The 22,277-nt window shown below is 40.7% G+C and overlaps 1 protein-coding gene across 1 annotated transcript in view; it reads left to right on the top strand.

The window, feature by feature from the left end:
* Positions 1–22,277, top strand: part of LOC121388636 — a 207,172-nt gene that overhangs the window by 90,135 nt on the left and 94,760 nt on the right. Inside the window, 11 exon segments of the mRNA XM_041520062.1 lie at positions 275–517; positions 1,559–1,817; positions 9,988–10,173; positions 12,348–12,545; positions 13,033–13,247; positions 14,875–15,108; positions 15,762–16,013; positions 17,926–18,669; positions 18,919–19,416; positions 19,457–20,494; positions 20,533–20,968. Coding sequence (XP_041375996.1) covers positions 275–517; positions 1,559–1,817; positions 9,988–10,173; positions 12,348–12,545; positions 13,033–13,247; positions 14,875–15,108; positions 15,762–16,013; positions 17,926–18,669; positions 18,919–19,416; positions 19,457–20,494; positions 20,533–20,968 — 4,303 coding nt within the window.

Below are 22,277 nucleotides of genomic sequence, written 5' to 3'. Positions count from 1 at the left end.
AAAGTCATGGAGATTTCCATGAAGTTTTTAATTCTCTCTGGCATTTATTTTACTCTTATTTTTTCTTGTACAATTTGTTAAAATTCAGATATTCCTACTTTTTTCCTATTTTATTAAAAGTAAGCTACCTGCCCCTATTGCTTTTTGTCATTTCCTGAACACTTACATGTACTTAAAATATCTGGTAGACGATTTGCAATGTGTGATAATAATCCTAAACAAGAAGATACGTTTTAACCGAAAACTTCATATAAAAACCTTCGATGCTATGTATTTCCTCTTCATATTTACAGTGACAACCCTGGCCAGGCAAACTGCACGCTGTGCCCAGCTGGCTACTACTGCATTGAAAACTCAACTGGGTTCAGTCAAAACCAGTGTCCTTCAGGATACTACTGTCCTGCTGGGACCTCTGACCAACACGAGTTTCCATGCTCCAAGGGATCCTACAACCCAGTGACTGGCAGCGACGGACCAGAAGACTGTCTGTCCTGTCCACCAGGGCAGTACTGTCAAAGTAGGTCTGCAGTACTGTCAAAGTAGGTCTGCAGTAGTACTATCGAAGTAGGTCTGCAGTACTGTCGAAGTAGGTCTGCAGTAATGTCGAAGTAGGTCTGCAGTACTATCGAAGTAGGTCTGCAGTAGTACTGTCGAAGTAGGTCTGCAGTAGTATATCGAAGTAGGTCTCCAGTAGTACTATCAAAGTAGGTCTGCAGTAGTGCTGTCAAAGTAGGTCTGCAGTAGTACTATCAAAGTAGGTCTGCAGTAGTACTATTGAAGTAGGTCTGCAGTAGTACTATCGAAATAGGTCTGCAGTACTACCGAAGTAGGTCTGCAGTACTGTCAAAGTAGGTCTGCAGTAGTACTATCGAAGTAGGTCTGCAGTACTATCGAAGTAGGTCTGCAGTACTGTCGAAGTAGGTCTGCTGCTAACATAAATGTAAGAGATGGATAGGTCAGGGTAGGGGTCAACTGCACCATTTACTTACTTATTATATTTTATATGAGTCTTAATCACTTATGTCTTCCACAGTGTCAACTGTTTGAACTAATGGTATGGATTCGACATTGAATTTACTTATTGTATAATTGTAGTCTTGATAACAGATCTCGTCGTTTAAGGTGAGCTGTCACTCTGGCTCACTATAGTTCCACTGAGACTAGTTCAAGGAGAGAATTGTTAGCTTCCCTTAGGATGTCAATTTATATAGTATCAATAAGGTAATCTTTTAAATGACTCCTCATAATCTAAGTTGGGAGATCAAATGTTTACCCCCCCCCCCCCCCCATACCCAATACCCACCCCTTTAATTTGTTTTAACTTTGAGATCTGTGATAAATTTGGTTATTTACATTGTAAATGTTTCAGCTTATGGTCTGGATTAAACAATCATATTTACTTATAATATTAATTTTATCTGAGTCTTGATCAATTTTGTCTTCTACAATGTTAACTGTTTGTTTCAATATAAGGTCTGGATTAAACAAACAGATTTACCTGTATTTTATATTAGTCTTGATAAATTTTGTTGTGTACAGTGTTAACTGTTTATTTCAGCTGATGGTCTGGATCAGCCGTCTGGTAACTGTACAGCTGGATGGTACTGTACAGGAGGTTCATTCCTCGCTGAACCCGTTACCACGGACAACGCCACTTCCTTGGCCGACTGCACATGTCCATTGGCTAACTATACGGGCGGAAAGTGCTGGCCTGGTACCTACTGTCCCGATGGCGCCACCTATCCCATAATCTGTGATGGAGGTTCATTCTGCAGGAATTATGGGCTGGCCACACCAGAGGGTCTTTGTGATGCAGGGTTTGTATACTTTTTTAAATTTTCTTTTTTCGTCTTGCCTTTAGATAGTGAAAAGGTAAAATATTATTATAAATATTATTACTTTTCTGCTTGTGGTGACGGTATCAATGTTGAATTGATGTTACTACTTAGCCTGACCTCAAACAATGGCATAAAAGAAGGAAACTTCAGTCACGTGACCGAGACAGGAAGCAGAGGACTCATTGAAAGATTATAAGCCATCCCATTGGCTGTTGGGATGTTTGGACCAGTCTACTAATAGGGGGGGGGGGATGTGCCATTTTGTAAGGTCCGGCTAAGTAAACAATCCAGGTTTTGTTCAGTTTTGCTTTTAGCTCCATTTCTCACAAACTATAACTTCTGCATCAGTGAAACTTGGTTTATAGTTTCGTATATGTTTTTGTTTTAAATTTAATTATTAATTTATTAATTTTTGACAATTACTGTTGTTGTCACTGTTGACTATTTTTTAATGGTTACAATCATACACCTCACTTTAACCTTTAGACTACTGGATTAATTTTGGATAAAAACCACATTCAGTGTGTACAAGTTTATAATTTTTACTCACATATATTCACTTAAATGTTTTATAAATACATAAAATAAAGTTTATATTTGAATCAGTAAGTATTATTTTCATGGGTTTTTGTAATTTTAGATCGTTAATTTTGATTAAAATTAGGCAAAAAATCTTAAAAGTTGCATTTACTTACAGGCATTTGTGGCCAGCTGTCCAGTATTTATGTCCATTATTCCCAATAACAGTGGTTTTCTGACCAGAATTTAAAGAAAAAAGAACTACGATTCATATCCCAATATTTGATGATTTTATTATCAAATTAGCTGTCACAATCAGCTATCCGATCCCTGAAAATGACCACCACGTGCCACAATTGTTGTCAATAGTAGTCTGCCATAATAGTTAGGGCCTCCACGAGTCCAAAATATTGGACTTGAGTACTCAACTCGGACCCGAGTACCCGACGCTTACACTAGATGATGAGGTTAAGGATGAATCAAAGGAAAAACTGTTTTTTCAACCAGTTTTCAACTATACTTAATAGTTCTAGACAAAAGTACTTAAAAACAAGATTGACAAAGAAGCAAAGAAAAAACCCGTTTTTAGCTACATGAGTACTTAGTAGTTCTAGACAGAAGTACCTAAGGCAAGATTGACAAAGAAGCAAATGAGAAACAGCTTTTCAACCAATTTTCAACTATACTTAGTAGTTCTAGACAGAAGTACCTAAGGCAAGATTGACAAAGAAGCAAATAAGAAACAGCTTTCAACCAATTTTCAACTATACTTAGTAGTTCTAAACAGAAGTACCTAAAACAAGATTGACAAAGAAGCAAATGAGAAACAGCTTTTCAACAAGTTTTCAACTATACTTAGTAGTTCTAGACAGAAGTACCTAAAACAAAATTGACAAAGAAGCAAATGAGAAACAGCTTTTTCAACCAGTTTTCAACTATACTTAGTACTGGATAGGCGATGTAGTCCTAAAACAAGATTGACAAAGAAACAAAGAAAAAACAGTTTTCAGCTACATGAGTATTTAGTAATTCTAGAAAGAAAAACAGCTTTTCAACTATACTTAGTAGTTCTAGACAGATGTACCTAAAACAGGATTGATAAAGAACCAGAGGAAACACGGCTTTGCAACTATAGGCCTACTAATAGTTGTAAACAGAAGTGCAGTTGTTCTGGCCAAAAATACTTAACAGGAAACTAACAAAGAATCAGTTCTTGAATGCAGTACTTAAGACAAAATTGACAAAAATTGACATGTAATCATAACAGACACAGATTTTCAACCAATTTTCAACTAAACAGAGTATTTCTAGAAAGAAGTACCTGACACAAGACTGATAAAGAATCAAAAGAAGCACAGCTTTTTAGCCAGTATTTCTAGAAAGAAGTACCGGTACTTGACACAAGACTGATAAAGAATCAAAGGAAGCACAGCTTTTTAGCCAGTATTTCTAGAAAGAAGCACCCGACACAAGACTGATAAAGAATCAAAGGAAGCACAGCTTTTTAGCCAGTATTTCGAGAAAGAAGTACCTGATACAAGACTGATAAAGAATCAAAGGAAGCACAGCTTTTTAGCCAGTATTTCTAGAAAGAAGTATGTGAGACAGGACTGATAAAGAATCAGAAGAAATGCAAATTTTCAGCTACACTAGTAGTTTTAAACAGAAGTATAGTTGTTCTAGACAAAAATACTTAACACAAAACTAATGTTGAAAGATTCAAAGTGAGCACATCTCAATAGCATCAACGATGAGTCATGTCACCATGCAGTTTAGAACCGGTTGTGAACAACATGCCAGAGATGGTCTCCTTTCTCTCTAAAATGGGAGAATCGATGCTGGACGTGACAATACTACCCTTCATATTGCTGGTTGTGTGTAGAGACATGTTCCATGACAACACGTCAATGTGTTCCTCCTCTCACAGCATGTCCAGTGTGGAGAATGAGGTTCAAGAAACTGCAGCCAGATACCTGATGTATTACAAAATCCTCGTAACTGTTCCGGTGGTCCTGCTGGGACTTCTTTGCAGTTGATGGAGCGACAGAAATGGTCGGAAGTTGCCGATGGCAGTTCCCGGTATTGGGGGTATGCTAGCTGTGATTGTGTACCTGACGAGCCTCCAGTTTGAAGACCAGGCACTTCCTCTCATCCTGGTAGGAGCTGCCATCCAAGGAATGTTCGGAAAAGCTTCTGTGGTGTCAGTTGCGGTGCAGAGTTATGCTTCAGACATTACTCAGCTCGACCAAAGAACCCAGAAGTTTGGTAGAATTGTGGCAATTAATTTTAGTGTGTGGGTTCGCTTCTCTCCAGCAGCCTTCAAGATACAACCAGCATTGCAGTGACTCTTTTTGTTGTGTCATCTATCCAAGCGTTGTGTGCATTGATTGTTATATTCTGTATAACAGAGAGCATCCCAGAACAAACAGGCAACATAGAGAACGATTCTAAGACCGATTCTAAGACTGATTGTAAGACCGATTGTAAGACCGATTCTAAGATTGATTGTAAAACTGATTCTAAGACCGATTCTAAGATTGATTGTAAGACCGATTCTAAGACCGATTCTAAGATTGATTGTAAGACTGATTCTAAGACTGATTCTAAGATTGATTGTAAGACTGATTCTAAGACCGATTCTAAGATTGATTGTAAGACCGATTCTAAGACCGATTCTAAGATTGATTCTAAGACCGATTCTAAGATTGATTGTAAGACTGATTCTAAGACCGATTGTAAGACCGATTGTAAGACCGATTGTAAGACCGATTCTAAGATTGATTGTAAAACTGATTCTAAGACCGATTCTAAGATTGATTGTAAGACCGATTCTAAGACCGATTCTAAGATTGATTGTAAGACTGATTCTAAGACCGATTCTAAGATTGATTGTAAGACTGATTCTAAGACCGATTCTAAGATTGATTGTAAGACCGATTCTAAGACCGATTCTAAGATTGATTCTAAGACCGATTCTAAGATTGATTGTAAGACTGATTCTAAGACCGATTCTAAGATTGATTCTAAGACTGATTCTAAGACCGATTGTAAGACCGATTGTAAGACGGATTCTAAGACGGATTCTAAGACGGATTCTAAGACGGATTCTAAGACCGATTCTAAGACCGATTCTAAGATTGATTCTAAGACCGATTGTAAGACCGATTGTAAGACGGATTCTAAGACCGATTCTAAGATTGATTGTAAGACCGATTCTAAGACCGATTCTAAGATTGGTTCTAAGACCGATTCTAAGACCGATTCTAAGACCGATTCTAAGACCGATTGTAAGACCGATTCTAAGATTGATTGTAAGATTGATTGTAAGACTGATTCTAAGATTGATTGTAAGACTGATTCTAAGATTGATTGTAAGACTGATTCTAAGAACAATTCTAAGATTGATTGTAAGATTGATTCTAAGACCGATTCTAAGACCGATTCTAAGATTGATTCTAAGACCGATTCTAAGACCGATTCTAAGACTGATTCTAAGATTGATTGTAAACTTGATTCTAAGATTGATTGTAAGACTGATTCTAAGAACAATTCTAAGATTGATTGTAAGACCGATTCTAAGATTGATTGTAAGACCGATTCTAAGATTGATTGTAAGACCGATTCTAAGATTGATTGTAAGACCGATTCTAAGATTGATTGTAAGACTGATTCTAAGAACAATTCTAAGATTGATTGTAAGACCGATTCTAAGATTGATTCTAAGATTGATTGTAAGACCGATTCTAAGATTGATTGTAAGACTGATTCTCAGAACAATTCTAAGATTGATTGTAATACCGATTGTAAGACTGATTGTAATACCAATTCTAAGACTGATTGTGAGACCAATTCTAAGAGCACATTCTGTATCTTGTCTGGACTGATGGAGTCACTGATGGTTCTGTTCAAACAAAGAAAAGGTAACTGGTTTCGAGTGGAGAGACGGGTGGCAAACTACTGGGGTCGGTGATCTTTACCAATATGTATGGTGCAACAGTTTCTTTCTTTCCAGGCCTGTTGTACATGTTTGAAGCATTTCTATTTTTGCTGATGTTTTTGCTAACTCTTTGGCTTTACAGACAGATTCACATCAGAGAATCAGACAGTGTGTTGCTGCCTTTAGCTGACAAGCAGAATTATGGGACATGCCATCTGGGCAAGTCTCTATATTCGGGGGAAAGAGAAGAATGAAATTATGGATAAACCAGTTTATCATCCATTAAAGGCTTTTGTAGGACATATTGCTGGCACTATAATTTGCAATATCTCCTGTGATATTCTCCTAGGAGATATCGCTTCTTTTGTGATGTTACTGTGTATTGTTTCAGCACTAAACCTATCATTAGTGACGTCATGCTACTGTCGTTCTGCCCATTCAACCCACATTACTGACATTGTTTACAATTGTCACAAATTAAAAGAATGATAATGGATGATAAAAAGAATACTTTTATCAACTCATGCTCGGGAAGTATCCTCTATTTACACTCAATCTCTCCCAGAGAATAAACCAACCCATCTTAAAACAACCAGTATAATATGATAAATTAAAGTGTCAAACAACAAAAGAATTATTATTGCAGGTCTTAGCATTTCAAATTTCTTGCGAAACACATTTTCGGTTCCGTGCCTTGTGATCATGGGAACCCATCGGAAACTGTTTTTAGTTTCTGTGAAAACAAGTCATGGGAACCTATTTTTAATACCATTGATTTAAATTATCACAAAAATCTGTGCAAAGAGACATGTTTTCAAACTCAATATAAAGTTGATTTTCGACACACCCTCGCCATTATAAGCAAGCTGTTGTGATTTTGACAGCTAAATAAAAATAATAGTTTAGGCCTACATCATTTCCTCCCATAATGAAACCACAGGAAATAGTGGGGCCTATTCGATTGCCACCTTCAGTACTCAAGCACATGTGACAGTAAGTAAGGTTAAATATTTTCTACAAAATTATATTTGAATTTAAATACTAGTTCTTGACCCCTATATTTAAGAGATACACTACAAATAATTAGTGCCAGTGATTTTGGTTCAAATGTGTAAGACGTTTGATTTGAGTGTATGTTGGAACTCTGATTCGGGTTTAGCAAATGTGACACTGTGAAGACCAATATGGAGCGAAAACAAATATCATTGTAAACTGATGACAAATGTGTTCTGTATTGTGATTGGTTATTTACATTCTTTTTCTGGGATCAAATGAAAATAACACCCAGAAAGCTAACGACGTCATTAGAAAGTGAAATAATTAGCCATTGGAACAGGTGAAATTGACAATTCAAGGGTCTACAGTTAGACTGTAGCCAGGTATTTTTTTCAAGAAATACCAAATATACAGTTAGTTCCTTACTAAAAAAGAATTCAGTTTACAATGGACATAGCCATATTGAGTTTTTAGATTTGTGGGTGTTATTGTCTATTTGATGCCTGCAAATGTTTCATTTTTGACCTCAGGCTAATACCTTTGGTCAAAAATTACATTTGCGAGATCAAATAACACCCGCAAATCTAAAAACTCCATATGGTTATCTCCTAATTGAACGAGGCAGGAGATAAATGATCCTAACAGCAGGGTGGAATATCATTCATGGAACATGTGCTTTTAATTAATGGCATTTTTATTCTGTATTGATTGATGTTTTCACTTAGCTGACTAAATAAAGCTTGCAGGCTTTGAAGGAAGAAATCAATGTTTTCACGTAGCTGACTAAATAAAGCTTGCAGGCTTTGAAGGAAGAAATCAATGTTTTCACGTAGCTGACTAAATAAAGCTTGCAGGCTTTGAAGGAAGAAATCAATGTTTTCACGTAGCTGACTAAATAAAGCTTGCAGGCTTTGAAGGAAGAAATCAATGTTTTCACGTAGCTGACTAAATAAAGCTTGCAGGCTTTGAAGGAAGAAATCAATGTTTTCATGTAGCTGACTAAATAAAGCTTGCAGGCTTTGAAGGAAGAAATCAATGGTTTATTTAAAGGTACAGACCCTAGTTTCAACCCGTAAAAATGGACACTTAAGTTTAGTTAACCTACAAACCTGTAACACATTTGGATAAAGTTACAAAGATAAAGTGAAAGAAGAGTCTGTAACATTAAAACCGGGAAATATCCTTAAACAATAGACTAGAACTCGAATCAATAACCGCTACTTAGAAAGAAAGAAAGAAAGAAATGTTTTATTTAACGACACACTCAACACATTTTATTTATGGTTATATGGCGTCAGACATATGGTTAAGGACCACACAGATTTTGAGAGGAAACCCGCTGTCGCCACTACATGGGCTACTCTTCCGATTAGCAGCAAGGGATCTTTTATTTGCGCTTTTAACAGGCAGGATAGCACAAACCATGGCCTTTGTTGAACCAGTTATGGATCACTGGTCGGTGCAAGTGGTTTACACCTACCCATTGAGCCTTGCGGAGCACTCACTCAGGGTTTGGAGTTGGTATCTGGATTAAAATTCCCATGCCTTGACTGGGATCCGAACCCAGTACCTACCAGCCTGTAGACTGATGGCCTGCCACGACGCCACCAAGGCCGGTCGCTACTTCTCAGATGCACGTGCGTTTTAAAAATATGAAAAATACATGTTTTAGTATTAGAAACACACTTCACTTCTATGGAAATGTATAATTATGAACAATAAAATATAAGTAATGTTTGATTTCAGTGATCATAAATGGCTCTAATAGTGAAAAATATACTGTTGTGTTTAAAAACTAGGGTCTGTCCCTTTAAAGACTCAGTCAACACAATTTAATTGTGGTTACATGGCTTTGGTCTGGGATCTATCCCTGTCGGTGGATCCAACTTGGGCTATTTCTCGTTTTAGCAAGTGCACCATGACTGGTATATCAAAGGTCATGGTATGTGCTATTCTATCTGTGGAATGGTGTATACAAAAGATCACTTTCTACTAATGAAAAAATGTAGCAGTTTTCCTCTCTAAGTCAAGTGACTATAAGTCAAAATTACCAAATCTTGGACATCCAAAAGCTGATCACAAATAAGTCAATGTGCTCTAGTTTGACTTCTTTTGCAAAGGAAATGCTACTCTTGTGATTTGCTAGTAAAGTCCCCAGCCATTGCTGAATAGTAGAAGCACCAAAATTGTCCCTTTTGTTTTTTCTTTTTTTTTTAAAGAGATTTACGTGCACATTCAGAGCAAGCTGTTGTAGCACACGCCTATCCTGGCCACAGGGACCGGCCTTGGCCGGTTCCCTCTGTCCAGGACAGGAAAGGGTTGGGGGAGGGTTGTAGAGAGGGAACGCCTGCACTGGCAAGTGCAAGGGAGCACCAGCAGTCCAATGTTGGTGGCAGGCGGGGGGTAATTGTCCCTTATTTTTATTCCTTTTTATACAACAGGTATTATTGTGATGAGGGCACCAGTCAACAAGACACACAAGCAGTAATGTAATATATATCCTGTCGGCCATTACTGAATAGTAGAAACATCTAAATTGTCCCTTATTTTTATTCCTTTTTATACAACAGGTATTATTGTGATGAGGGCACCAGTCAACAAGACCCACCCAGTAATGTAATATATATCCTGTCGGCCATTACTGAATAGTGGAAACATCTAAATTGTCCCTTATTTTTATTCCTTTTTATACAACAGGTATTATTGTGATGGTGGCGCCACTCAACCAGACCCACCCAGTAAAGTGTGTCCTGTCGGCCATTTCTGTCCACAAGGGTCAGCCACGGCCACGCGATGTCCATCTGGTTCGATGTCCAACACCACGGGCAACACCATGCTTAATGACTGCAACCCATGCACAGCCGGCTACTACTGTAATGGTCTGTCGGAGGGAACCACAGGTGAGTGATCTGGTTTTTTAGTGCAAAACTAGGCCCATATTTTCGAAGCTATCTTCAACAAAAGCTATCAGCTAAGCAAAAAGTTACTTTAGACTTTTTACTCAGCTGATAGCTCTCATATATGGGCGATTTTGGTACGTTTTTCATCTCTCGCGGTAATGAGGGAAATATCTATTGTCTTTGATATTTTTGGCCACATGTGGCAGAAATATCACCATGTGTGGGTTACGTGAGATAGCAGTTGAGCTAAATTTACCAACTGACCAATGGAAACAAGAAAACTTCTGCGTCAGAACGACGTCATTGTGACAGTCGTAAGCAAACTAGCTCAACACTTAACTCATCATGTACGGTGAAATTGTTCAGCTGATAGGTCTTGTCTCGGCTTTAGTGCTATTTTATCATTACCATTATGATGTCGCTATGGCGAATGTCGTTAAAGCCTATGATGATTTTTTGATAACATAGCGATAAGAAAGTTTTGAAAAACCTGTAGCCTGGTAATTAAGAAAATAATTTCCATGACATTTGTCATGGCATATTTGTGGTTGATGTGTAAGAGAGAAGTTTTTTTTTTCGGTATTATAAAAATAAATAATTAAAGGGACATACCCTAGTTTTTAAACAAAAAGGCATATTTTTGACTATAGAGCTGTTTTTGATAACTGAAATCATGCTTTACTTAGATCCATTTCCGTACATTCGAAGTGTTTTTGGTCATCCTGGTATTTTTAATATCACAAAATGCATTTCTCATATTTTTAAAAACGCACGTGCATCTTAGAAGTAACAGTTATGGAGTCAAGGTTTAGTCTTTTTTTAGAGGGTATATCACCATTTCAAAGTCACAGACTCATGTTTCCCTCAATTGTAACTTTATCCAAATGTGTTACTTGTTTGTAGATTAACTAAACATAGTGTGCATTTTCATGGGCTGAAACTAGGGTCTGTCCCTTTAACTAAGAAAAATGACAGTGTAAATTGATAGAGCCATGGTTAAATAAATGTTATGGAACACTGAGTACCATTTTTAAAAGAGGTTCACTTTCATAATGAACTATACTAGTCATGAGAAGTTAAGAGCCACATGGACACTGCGTCTGAGAGGGGTAGCCCATTCGTTAATTGTGCTAGTGGTATTAGTCCATAGGATTTGTGAATGAAGTGTGTACTTTTTAATAAAAGCATGAAACTTGGTACACACATACTACACATCATGGATACTAATTTTAAGATTGGAGGCATTCTCAATACCATCTGTGTCGGCAAAGCGGATATTTTGCAAAATGGCTACGATGACGATTTCCCCATATAAAGGCATGGGAAAAATAGCCTAAATAATATTTCATTGTCGTTTTATGTTTAATTATTTTCATGAATGAACATCTAGAATTAAAAACAGAGGTCATTTCAGGGTCATAACTGTACAAATTTATAAATTATTAATGAGGCTCTATAAAAATTATTAATGGTAGTTTCTCAACAAATATATTTTTTTAAATTAATTTTCATTTTGAAATGTGAATATATTTTATACCTTAAATACATAAAATAGTATAATAAAATAATTAATTTACTAGTAAAAAGTATTAACTTTATTAGACCAACAGGTCACGTAATGTCAGTTACTGGGTAGTACCGTACATTTTGTCATGCTCTGTCTACAAATAATTCTTTGAAGGCCAGGAATTGGCCGCTGTTTTGGTGACTTCTTGGAGTTGATTTTTATGTTTTCTGTTTATTTTTATCATGCCATGGGAAAACTATAATTTATGCAGTGTTTTGACATTAACAGTATAATTTATGCAGAGTGCTAGGACATAACAGTATAATTTATGCAGAGTGCTAGGACATTAACACATTACAATTTGTAGTTAACTGTTACATATAAAAATGTAACTTAAAATTAGTACAGTATATTACTTGCAACTACTATTACACACCTTTAATGATTCATATATTACTCCTTTTAAAAAAAATCAAAACCTGTGTTAATGTGGATATTAAGCAAAGCGAATCTTGATTGATAGATAGAATAGATGTTTAACGACACCCCAGTATGAAAAATATATCGGCTGTTGGGTGTCAAACTATGGTAAATGCAAAAATAAAGTGATGATCAACATCAGTATAAAAATGCAATATATCTTGATTGAGTCCCATATTTATGTTGACAGGACCTTGTAGCTCTGGTTACTACTGTCCAGCTGGTCAGACAACACCCACACCAGCAGACTACAACTGTACCATCGGCCACTACTGCCCTGGCCAGACCGGGGCACCACTTGTCTGTGACCCAGGCAAATACCAGGACGAGAGAGCTCAGAACTCGTGTAAAGACTGTCCAGCTGGAAGGTATGGAGTTCACAGACTGAAATAAAACAGTTTTCACATTCAGTTTCCATAAGAAAATCAATTTTATCCCTTTGTCTATTAATCCATCCGTCTGTCCATCCTTCCATCCATCCATCTGTCCATCTGTCTGTCGATCCATCCATCCATCCATCCATCCATCCATCCATCCATCCATCCATCCATCCATTCTTCCATCCATCCATTCTTCCATCCATCCATCCATCCATCCATCTATCCATCCATCCATCCATCCATCCATCCATCCATCCATCCATTCTTCCATCCATCCATTCTTCCATCCATCCATCCATCCATCCATCTATCCATCCATCCATCCATCCATCCATCCATCCATCCATCCATCCATTCTTCCATCCATCCATCCATCCATCCATCCATCCATTCTTCCATCCATCCATCCATCCATCCATCCATCCATCCATCCATCCCATAATCCATTATAATAAACTGTTGTACCTTTTTCCAGATACTGTGACCCAGCAGAAGTGGCGACACTAATGAACAATACCGATGCTGGAGTTACTGTTCCTGCTGACTGTCCACCCGGATACTACTGTCCAGCTAACACTGGCGTCAAGACAACGTACCCATGTCCACTCGGTACCTATAGCAACCGCACCCAGCTACAACAACCAGGGGACTGTACTGCGTGTAGTGGGGGATTCTACTGTGGATCAACAGGTAGGACCAGCATTGTGGTTAAGCCATCGGACATAAGGCTGGTAGGTACAGGGTTCACAGCCTGGTACCGGCCTCGGTGGTGTCGTGATTAAGGCATCAGACATAAGGCTGGTAGGTACAGGGTACGCAGACTGGTACTGGCCTCGGTGGTGTCGTGGTTAAGCCATCGGACATAAGGCTGGTAGGTACTGGGTTCACAGCCCGTTACTGGCCTAGGTGGTGTCGTGGTTAAGCCATCGGACATAAGGCTGGTAGGTACTGGGTTCACAGACCGGTACTGGCCTCGGTGGTGTCGTGGTTAAGCCATCGGACATAAGGCTGGTAGGTACTGGGTTCACAGCCCGGTACAGGCCTAGGTGGTGTCGTGGTTAAACCATCGGACATAAGGCTGGTAGGTACTGGGTTCACAGCCCGTTACTGGCCTAGGTGGTGTCGTGGTTAAGCCATCGGACATAAGGCTGGTAGGTACTGGGTTCACAGCCCGTTACTGGCCTAGGTGGTGTCGTGGTTAAGCCATCGGACATAAGGCTGGTAGGTACTGGGTTCACAGCCCGGTACTGGCCTCGGTGGTGTCGTGGTTAAGCCATCGGACATAAGGCTGGTAGGTACTGGGTTCACAGCCCGGTACTGGCCTCGGTGGTGTCGTGGTTAAGTCATCGCACATAAGGCTGGTAGGTACTGGGTTCACAGACCGGTACTGGCCTCGGTGGTGTCGTGGTTAAGCCATCGGACATAAGGCTGGTAGGTACTGGGTTCACAGCCCGTTACTGGCCTAGGTGGTGTCGTGGTTAAGCCATCGGACATAAGGCTGGTAGGTACTGGGTTCACAGCCCGGTACCAGCCTAGGTGGTGTCGTGGTTAAGCCGTTGGACATAAGGCTGTTAGGTACTGGGTTCACAGCCCGTTACTGGCCTAGGTGGTGTCGTGGTTAAGCCGTTGGACATAAGGCTGTTAGGTACAGGGTTCGCAGCCCAGTATCGGCATCGGTGGTGTCATGGTTAAGCCATTGGACATAAGATATTATTAGAGGCTCTGAGGCTAGACTTTTAAGAGCCGAATTTACAAAGCCTGTTGTATGTCTTACACGTGTGTGACTACATACATTTACAATGCTTAATCAATGTGCTCTAGTGGTGTTGTTAAATAAAATAAACTTTAACTTTACAGGGCCGTAGCTAGGATTTTTTGTTTGAGGGGAGGGGAACTGAGTAATTAATAGTCTGAAACTCCTTAAATGGTTAAGAAGAGAATTTTCGTTAAGTTTCTATAATTTTTCCAGATTTTTTTCTATGGCTCTGCTTTATACATGGGTGTGTATTATATTGGTTCTGCATGTCTGTGTTTTATAGCCGACTCCTAAACCAGAATTTTCAGATGTTTTGTGATTCTGTTTTACATTATTAAACAATGTTGTCGATGATTAATAAATCACTACAACAACTCTCCAGAAGAAGCTGTATGGCACAAGAAGTGATCTACAGATAACAGTATCATTCATAGTCACTGCTGGCCTCAACGTGTAGTCAACAAGCGAATGAAAAGAAGAAGAAGATTAATAAATCCATGTTCTCTAGTGGTGTTGTTAATTAAACAAAACAACTTTTAGCTTCTTTTTCTTTCCTTCTAGGTCTAGTGGAACCAACAGATATGTGTGATGCAGGATTTGTTTGTATTTCTGGTTCAAACATGTCGAGGCCAACAGATGGAACAACAGGCGACGTGTGTGGACTCGGATTCTACTGCCCCAAGGGATCTGATCAGGGAGTCAAGTGCCCTGCAGGGACTTTCAGTGACAATACAGGGCTTGAAAATGTAACCGGATGTCAGCCATGTCAGACTGGAAAGTACTGCAGTATTGATGGTGAGTGGTGAAATAACTTGATTATTTAATACATTTTTAAAATACTTGTTTTTATCAGACATTTTACCATTATATAAAATATTTGTGGTATTTGTGTGGGTTTTTCAGGGGTTTTTTTTCACTGTTTTAGTGGTAATGTAAAGATTTCGGTTTTAAACATTTTCAAAACGTTTGTTTTTATCAAATTTGAGGTATTGATGTTTATCACAGTTCTTTACACTGTGTTTTACTGGTAATGCAAAGATGAATGTTAATGATACTGTAACATAAAAAATGTATTAGTTATTGGATGCTAAACAATTATTCAAACATTTTAATAAGATATTTGTGGTATTAAGTGTTTTTAACAGTTCTTTACACTGTTTTAGTGGCAATGCAAAGATTTTAGTTTTAAAAATTTTTCTAAATGTTTGTTTTTATCAAAAAATATAATAAGATAAATATTTAAAATAATTATTCACTAGCAAAATAAAAGGTAGATAATTCTACTTAGATTTCAGTTTAAACAGTTTTTCTAAATGTTTGTTTTTATCAAAAAATTTAATAAGATATTTGTGGTATATATTTGTAATTGGATGTTAAAGATAAATATTTAAAATAATTAATCACTAGCAACATATAAAGTAGATAACTCTGATCTGTTTTGACTTCAGGTCTCGTGTCGGTGACAGGAAACTGCTCCAGTGGACACTACTGCACCCTGGGCTCCACAGAGCCAAACCCCATTGGTCAGTCATACGGTGACTACTGTCCGGCCGGTCAATACTGTCCAGTGGGAACGGCCAACCCGGTGTCCTGTCCTCGTGGAACCTACCTTCCGGACACTGGACGCTCGGCCATTGACGACTGTTTGGATTGTCCGGGAGGAAAATACTGCGGAAGCGAGGGACTTACAAATTACACAGGTTGGTCATGGTTTTAAAAATTCAAGAAATATTGTTCAATGTTAAGTAAAGTAAATGGATTTTTATAGGGTAGATTTAAAAATTAAATTTTATGGATTGGATACAAAACTGTCTGAAGTTAATGTCTGCGGCCATACCTAATGGTGGCAGGAGGGCTTTTGCTCCCTCAGAAATTTACACCGACAACAAAAGATATATGAATATTAATTTTTTTTTAATTATTCAGGATGATGAAAAAAATACTTATTAGCAGGGGTCGAATTTCAATTTTTGGGGGGCACCAAAAATTAGGGCACCAAGGCAAATTGGAGGGGCACGAAAGCAAACTTTTTCTTCAAAAGAAGGGCATAAAGACAACTTACTTTGTTATATAAAATATTTGTATATATAGTTTCTGAGACAAAAATTATTTTCTGAGACAAAAATTATTTCACATGATGGTCTTGGACCATATACAGATATATGCCATAGTAATGTATTTTACAAGGTTAATAATATGTTGCTTACATATGCTACATTTTCCGTATATGCCCAATGCAGCAGATATACTACATTATTAAAGGGACATTCCTGAGTTTGCTGCATTGTAAGATGTTTCTGACTAATAAAATATTTCTATGATTAAACTTACATATTAAATATATTTTCTTGTTTAGAATATCAGTGTCTGTATATTCAATGTGTTTCTGGTTGTTTTAATATTTGTAAGAATCCCGAACTGGATTTTGTCTTCAAATAATTTTGTACGTATGAAAACGTTATATTTTTGGAAATAAAATGAAATTTAACCTAGTACAAATATTAGAATGATCAGAAACACGTTTAATATGCAGCCACTAATATTTTATGCAGAAAAATATATTTGATATGTAATTACAATTGTTAAAAAGTCTGTTAGTCGATAGCATCTTAAAAATTGCAGCAAACTCAGGAATGTCCCTTTAAAAGTATATACAAATTGTTGAAAATTAAAAAGTCAAGTGTGATTTTTCATTCTACATTTTGTGTCAATTCTAAATAATAAAATGCTAGTTTTAAAAACAAATTACACAATTCCGATGGGCACGGTGGCAAACCAGGTAAGGCAGCTCGGCATATTTCTTCCAGTCAACACCGTAAGATTTTAGGGGCATAATGGCGGGCACCTACGACAATTGTCGTCGGTGCCGTGGTGAAATACGAACTGTGGATTAGTATATAAAAAGGTGGCCCTTTTAGTTAATAAAAGGTACTACTGACTATTGTTTAACTGATTGCCGTCAATAGACTTACATTCATTTCCCGTCCGAAACAGTGTCTCATCAAAGGTCTCCTCAAACAAGTGCACCTCCCCCCCACGCAAGTGGTCTGGTCCGAACATCCCAACAGCCAATGGGATGGCCTAAATTCTTCTACTGTATACTGCTCTCTAGTTCCGGTCACATGACTGTAACTTCCTTCTTTTTCTCTTCGCGAAAGGGTCTGGACGTCTTTTGTTTGGCTCTGTTTGGAGTCAACTTTTTTTATAAGACCTTTGGTTTTGTATTCGTGTTTGGGTGAAATGTTTTTCACCTTAAATTTCGTTAGCTTTCGTATGTTCTTTCGCGTATTCGCTTGACTTTCAAGCGTTTATTACATGGAATGTTGTTATATTGCCGGTTGTCGTGTCGGACGCCATTTGCAAAATGGCGTCTGTATTGACTGGCTTGGTGTTAGGTGGAATGTTTTTTTTTTCCACCTTATTCGTTACCTTTCGTATGTTTCGCGTATTTCGCTTGACTTGCCAAGTGTTAATTACATGAAATGTTGTTATATTGCCGGTTGTCGTGTCGGACGCCATTTGCAAAATGGCGTCTTTGTTGACCGGCTTTGTGTTTGTGTCATGGTTTCTTTTCTTTCTCTTTCACAGATTGAAAACTTATTATCATGTCAGATGTTAATGTTCAGCGTCAGGTACGAGCGTGCCTACGCTGTAAGAAGTTCACTGCAGGCGGCGACCCTCATGAATTATGTCCGGGTTGCCGTGTTCCTTGTAGCCTCTCTTCGAGATGCGACCTGTGTTCGGGCCTGTCTACTGTCGAGTTCGCGGCTTACTTGAAGGTGCTGTCGGCGAGAGCCAAGAAAGTGGAATCTTCGCCGTCAATTGCGGACTCCATAGCAGATGTATTACGTTCGATGCTACCTACTATGCTGAAAGAGACTATGGCGTCAATGGCGGCCTTACCACAACCGGCGGGTTTGGGGACAGGTCCGGTTCAAGTCCCCTCTTCGGGGGGTGCGGCTCCAGGATGCAAGACTTCAGATGACAGGCCTGCAGTTACTACGCAGCCCTCTGACAAGCCGACTCAATCAGTTAGGCGTTCCACGGCCTCCAAGGATCACCGATCTTCAAAGTCATCTTCGGCGCAGCGGAGCCGGGACCGGAGCCGGGCTCGTAGCCGTTCCCCACGACCTGCACGTCTCCCTACGGGTTCCGTGGATCGGCAGCGCAGACCTTCTATTGACGCTTCAGAGGGTTCTCGACGGGACCGTCCACGGTCCGGTTCACCAGTGAATTCTGTTTCGGCGGATCGATTAGCCTGTGCTCGAGTGCTTCGAGACTTTGGAGATGCAGCGCCTACAGCGGTTTCCGTCATTGATGAGACTGAATCTTCTGATCATATGAATATGAGGGATTGCTTGGCGGCAGTCTATGACATGTTGCCGTCCTTGCCACATCCACCAACGCCGTCCAAGAAGGGACCGACACCGATGATAGCGACTGATGTCCCTCCGGAAGATGTGGTGATCCGTTCCTTGGCTGCCGGTACACTCGTATCCGAGGTGGCGACGGATTTAGACCGCACTTTTAAAGACACAGCGTCTTTCGTCGCCTTCCCGACTTGGGGTCACCGTATGTATCCGGTGTTTGACATGACCTTTACAGATGTAGCTCCGTCCTTGGATGAAGATGTTCACCGTCTTGGGAAGTCGTCAACCGTGGATTTGACGGACAAACAAGTACAAGCCATGGATACTGCCCAGAGACGTTGCTTGTTTGTATTATCTTACTTGGACGTTTTCCTTGCGGCGATGGCCACCCAGGCAAAAGATGCACGGTGCTACGCGCTATTTCAGCAATCGGCGCAGATGCTAGCTTTCCTGACGTCTTCGGTGACTTCGATGTCCTCGATGTTAATGCAATATCGTCGCCAGGCTTATTTAAAGAAATCCACTTTGGATTTTCAGCATAAGAAGGAGCTGTTAGCTCAACCGTGGTCAGCAACTAAGCTATTTGCAGGCAAAATTTCTGAGGTGGTGAAGGCCAATGATAAGGACCAACAGTCGACAGCAACTGTCAAAGCGTTGCAACTTATTTCAACATTGGAATCTACAAAGCGGAAGTCTACATTCACACCACAACCACCATCTAAACGCTGGAGAGGTTCCTTTCGAGGTCAACCTTCTCGAAGGTTTCCGGTCAGACGACCATCCGGTCCGCCAGCTCGGACCCAGGGGAAGCCTGGTCGACGTTGACGCCAGCCAACAGATCGTGGACTGCTCAGATTGCTTCAACCTACGCCCGCCCCTGATTTTGAACCAGAACAACGATTCGGTTTTGACGCTTCCGGTGTGTACCACACCGGTCGAAAGATCCATGGTCGGAAGTCGACTTCGCCGTTATTGGCGAAACTGGCAGACACTTTGCCAAGATCCGTTTGTCACGTCGATCTTGAAGACAGGGTATCGTCTGCAATTGTCTGCCATCCCTCCATTGACCACTTCACCCTCGAGAACCGCGGCATTCCGTTGCGCAAGTCAAGGTTCTACAGGAGTCCGTCAACAAGCTGGTGGAGAAGGGAGCCGTTCGCAGCATTTCGGAAGTACACTTAACACCCGGATTTTACTCGGACATCTTTCTAGTACCAAAGAAAGATTCTCCAGAGCTGCGAATGATTCACAACTTGGCGGTCTTCAACGACCGCTATCTGTCTCCTCCTCCGACCTTCAAGATGTTAACGTTGCGAGATATCATAGCCGTGATCAGACCGGGGGATTGGCTTGCCTCGCTAGATCTCAAGGACGCCTACCTGCACGTTCCGATGCATGCCGATTTCCATCACTACCTACGGTTTGTGCTACAGGGTCGGCATTACGAATGGAAAGTCCTGCCCTTTGGGATATCCATAGCGCCATGGCTGTTCACCAGAATCACGACTCCGATGTCACGCTTCCTGCATCGCAGAGGTATATCCTTTTACCCATACCTCGACGATTGCCTGATGAGGAGTGTCACAGCAAGACAGGGCTGACTGCACATGTTGCCTTCATCATGGACTTTCTCAAGCAGCTGGGTTGGATTATCAACATCGAGAAATCTCGACTGGCTCCCACACAGTCTCTACAGTTCATAGGCGCTTGGCTTCGACCCGACCTGGGCCTCGTTCAAGTTCCTTTAGACCGTTGGGAGAAGATCCAGACCATGATTGTCATAGCCCTCACCGCTCCAATGACCTTCCGCGGTTGGCAGAGTCTCCTGGGTCTCCTCACTTCTGCCCAGGATTTGACACACTCAGAGGTCGTCTCCAGTTGCGGCGCTTGCAGATGTTTCTCAACCCGTTTGTTCGTTTCAACAATCCGGACTTGATCATCTCACTTCCAGACGATCTACGCTCCAGCCTGCAGTGGTGGCAGCTCCGATCGAACGTCTTAGAAGGTGTCTCTATGCGGGCCTTCATAGCCACTCATCACCTATTCGTCGACGCGTCACTGGAAGGTTGGGGAGCCCATCTAAGCAACCAGACTACTTCAGGGCTGTGGTCTCCCGTCGAACTCGGACTCCACATCAACCTGTTAGAGTTGTTGGCAGTCTACTACGCTATCCTTCATTGGCGACAGATGTTGACGGAAGCCTCTCTCATGGTGGCCACAGACAGTACGACCGCGGCGGCTTACATCAATCGTCAGGGCGGAACTCACTCCAGCAGTCTGCTGCAGTTGACTTATCGTCTCTACAAGCTGGTCGACGAAATTCCGTTGCAACTTCGGGCTCGTCATATTCCAGGGGTTTGCAATGTACTAGCCGACACTTTGTCCCGGCCGTCGTCTCCACAGCCGACGGAGTGGATGCTCCATCCGGAAGCGTTTCGATGGGTGTGCAACAGACTTTGGACACCAAACATCGATCTTTTCGCCACACGATTCAACCATCAGCTGAGGGTTTACGTGTCTCCGGTGCCGGATCCCGAAGCTCTGGATCTCGACGCATTGGCCATCAGCTGGGAACAGATGGACGCGTACGCTTTTCCTCCACCAATCCTCCTTCCAAGGGTGCTTCAGAGGTTTCAGCTGTACCATTGTCGCCTGTTGCTCATTGCTCCGATGTGGCCATCCAGGATGTGGTATCCAGATCTAATACGTCTTGCCGATCCACATCCTTTACCGCTGCCAGACTGGGATCATCTGTTGCTGCATCCCACGTCAAGACTGTACCATCCACGTCCGCAGTTGTTCCAACTGCACGCGTGGACTTTATCTCCAAGAGTTTGAGGAAGAAAGGTTTTTCTTCACAGTCTACGGCGGCCATTTTGAAAGCGCACAGATCATCTACTACTGCGGCTTACAACGTCAGATGGCTTTGCTTTCACCGATGGTGTGTTAGAAAAAAGATCAAACCTCAGACGATACAGATACCTCGTCTTGCTGATTTTTTGCTATATCTGCGGACCACTTTACGATTGAAGGGGTCTACCATCGCTGGGTACGTTTCGGTCATCGCTACTGTTCGTGATGTAACTACTGGAACGAAGTTATCGGGTATTCCTGAGATCCATAAAATGATCAAAGGTTTTCGCCTTGAAGATCAAGTACACCGGTTTCGGCCACCAAGATGGGACCTGAATTTGGTGTTACGAGCGTTATCGACTGCACCTTATGAGCCGATCGAGTCCTCTTCCCTGCAAGATTTGACACGGAAGACGGTGTTTTTACTCGGTTTCGCCACGGCTGCTCGTGTCTCAGAACTTCATGCTCTTGATGTCGATTTGGTACGTTTTCACCGAGATCGGCGTGCAGTCAACTTGGGGTTACTCATGAACTTTATTGCAAAGAATCAGTTACCAGACCAAGCGCCTCGCTCGTATGTTGTGCAGGCCCTCTCCTCTATCGTTGGTCCGGCGGACGTTGAGGACTTGGCGTTGTGCCCTGTTAGAGCCTTGCACCAGTACATCGAGAGGACCAGATCTTTTCGACAACATCGTAAAAGACTTTTCCTTTCCTGTAACCAGAGTCGGTTGAGGGATATTA

This window comes from Gigantopelta aegis, chromosome 2 (genome assembly GCF_016097555.1).
Source record: "Gigantopelta aegis isolate Gae_Host chromosome 2, Gae_host_genome, whole genome shotgun sequence".
Lineage (NCBI taxonomy): Eukaryota > Metazoa > Mollusca > Gastropoda > Neomphalida > Peltospiridae > Gigantopelta > Gigantopelta aegis.
This window is presented reverse-complemented; position numbering and strand designations above follow the sequence as displayed.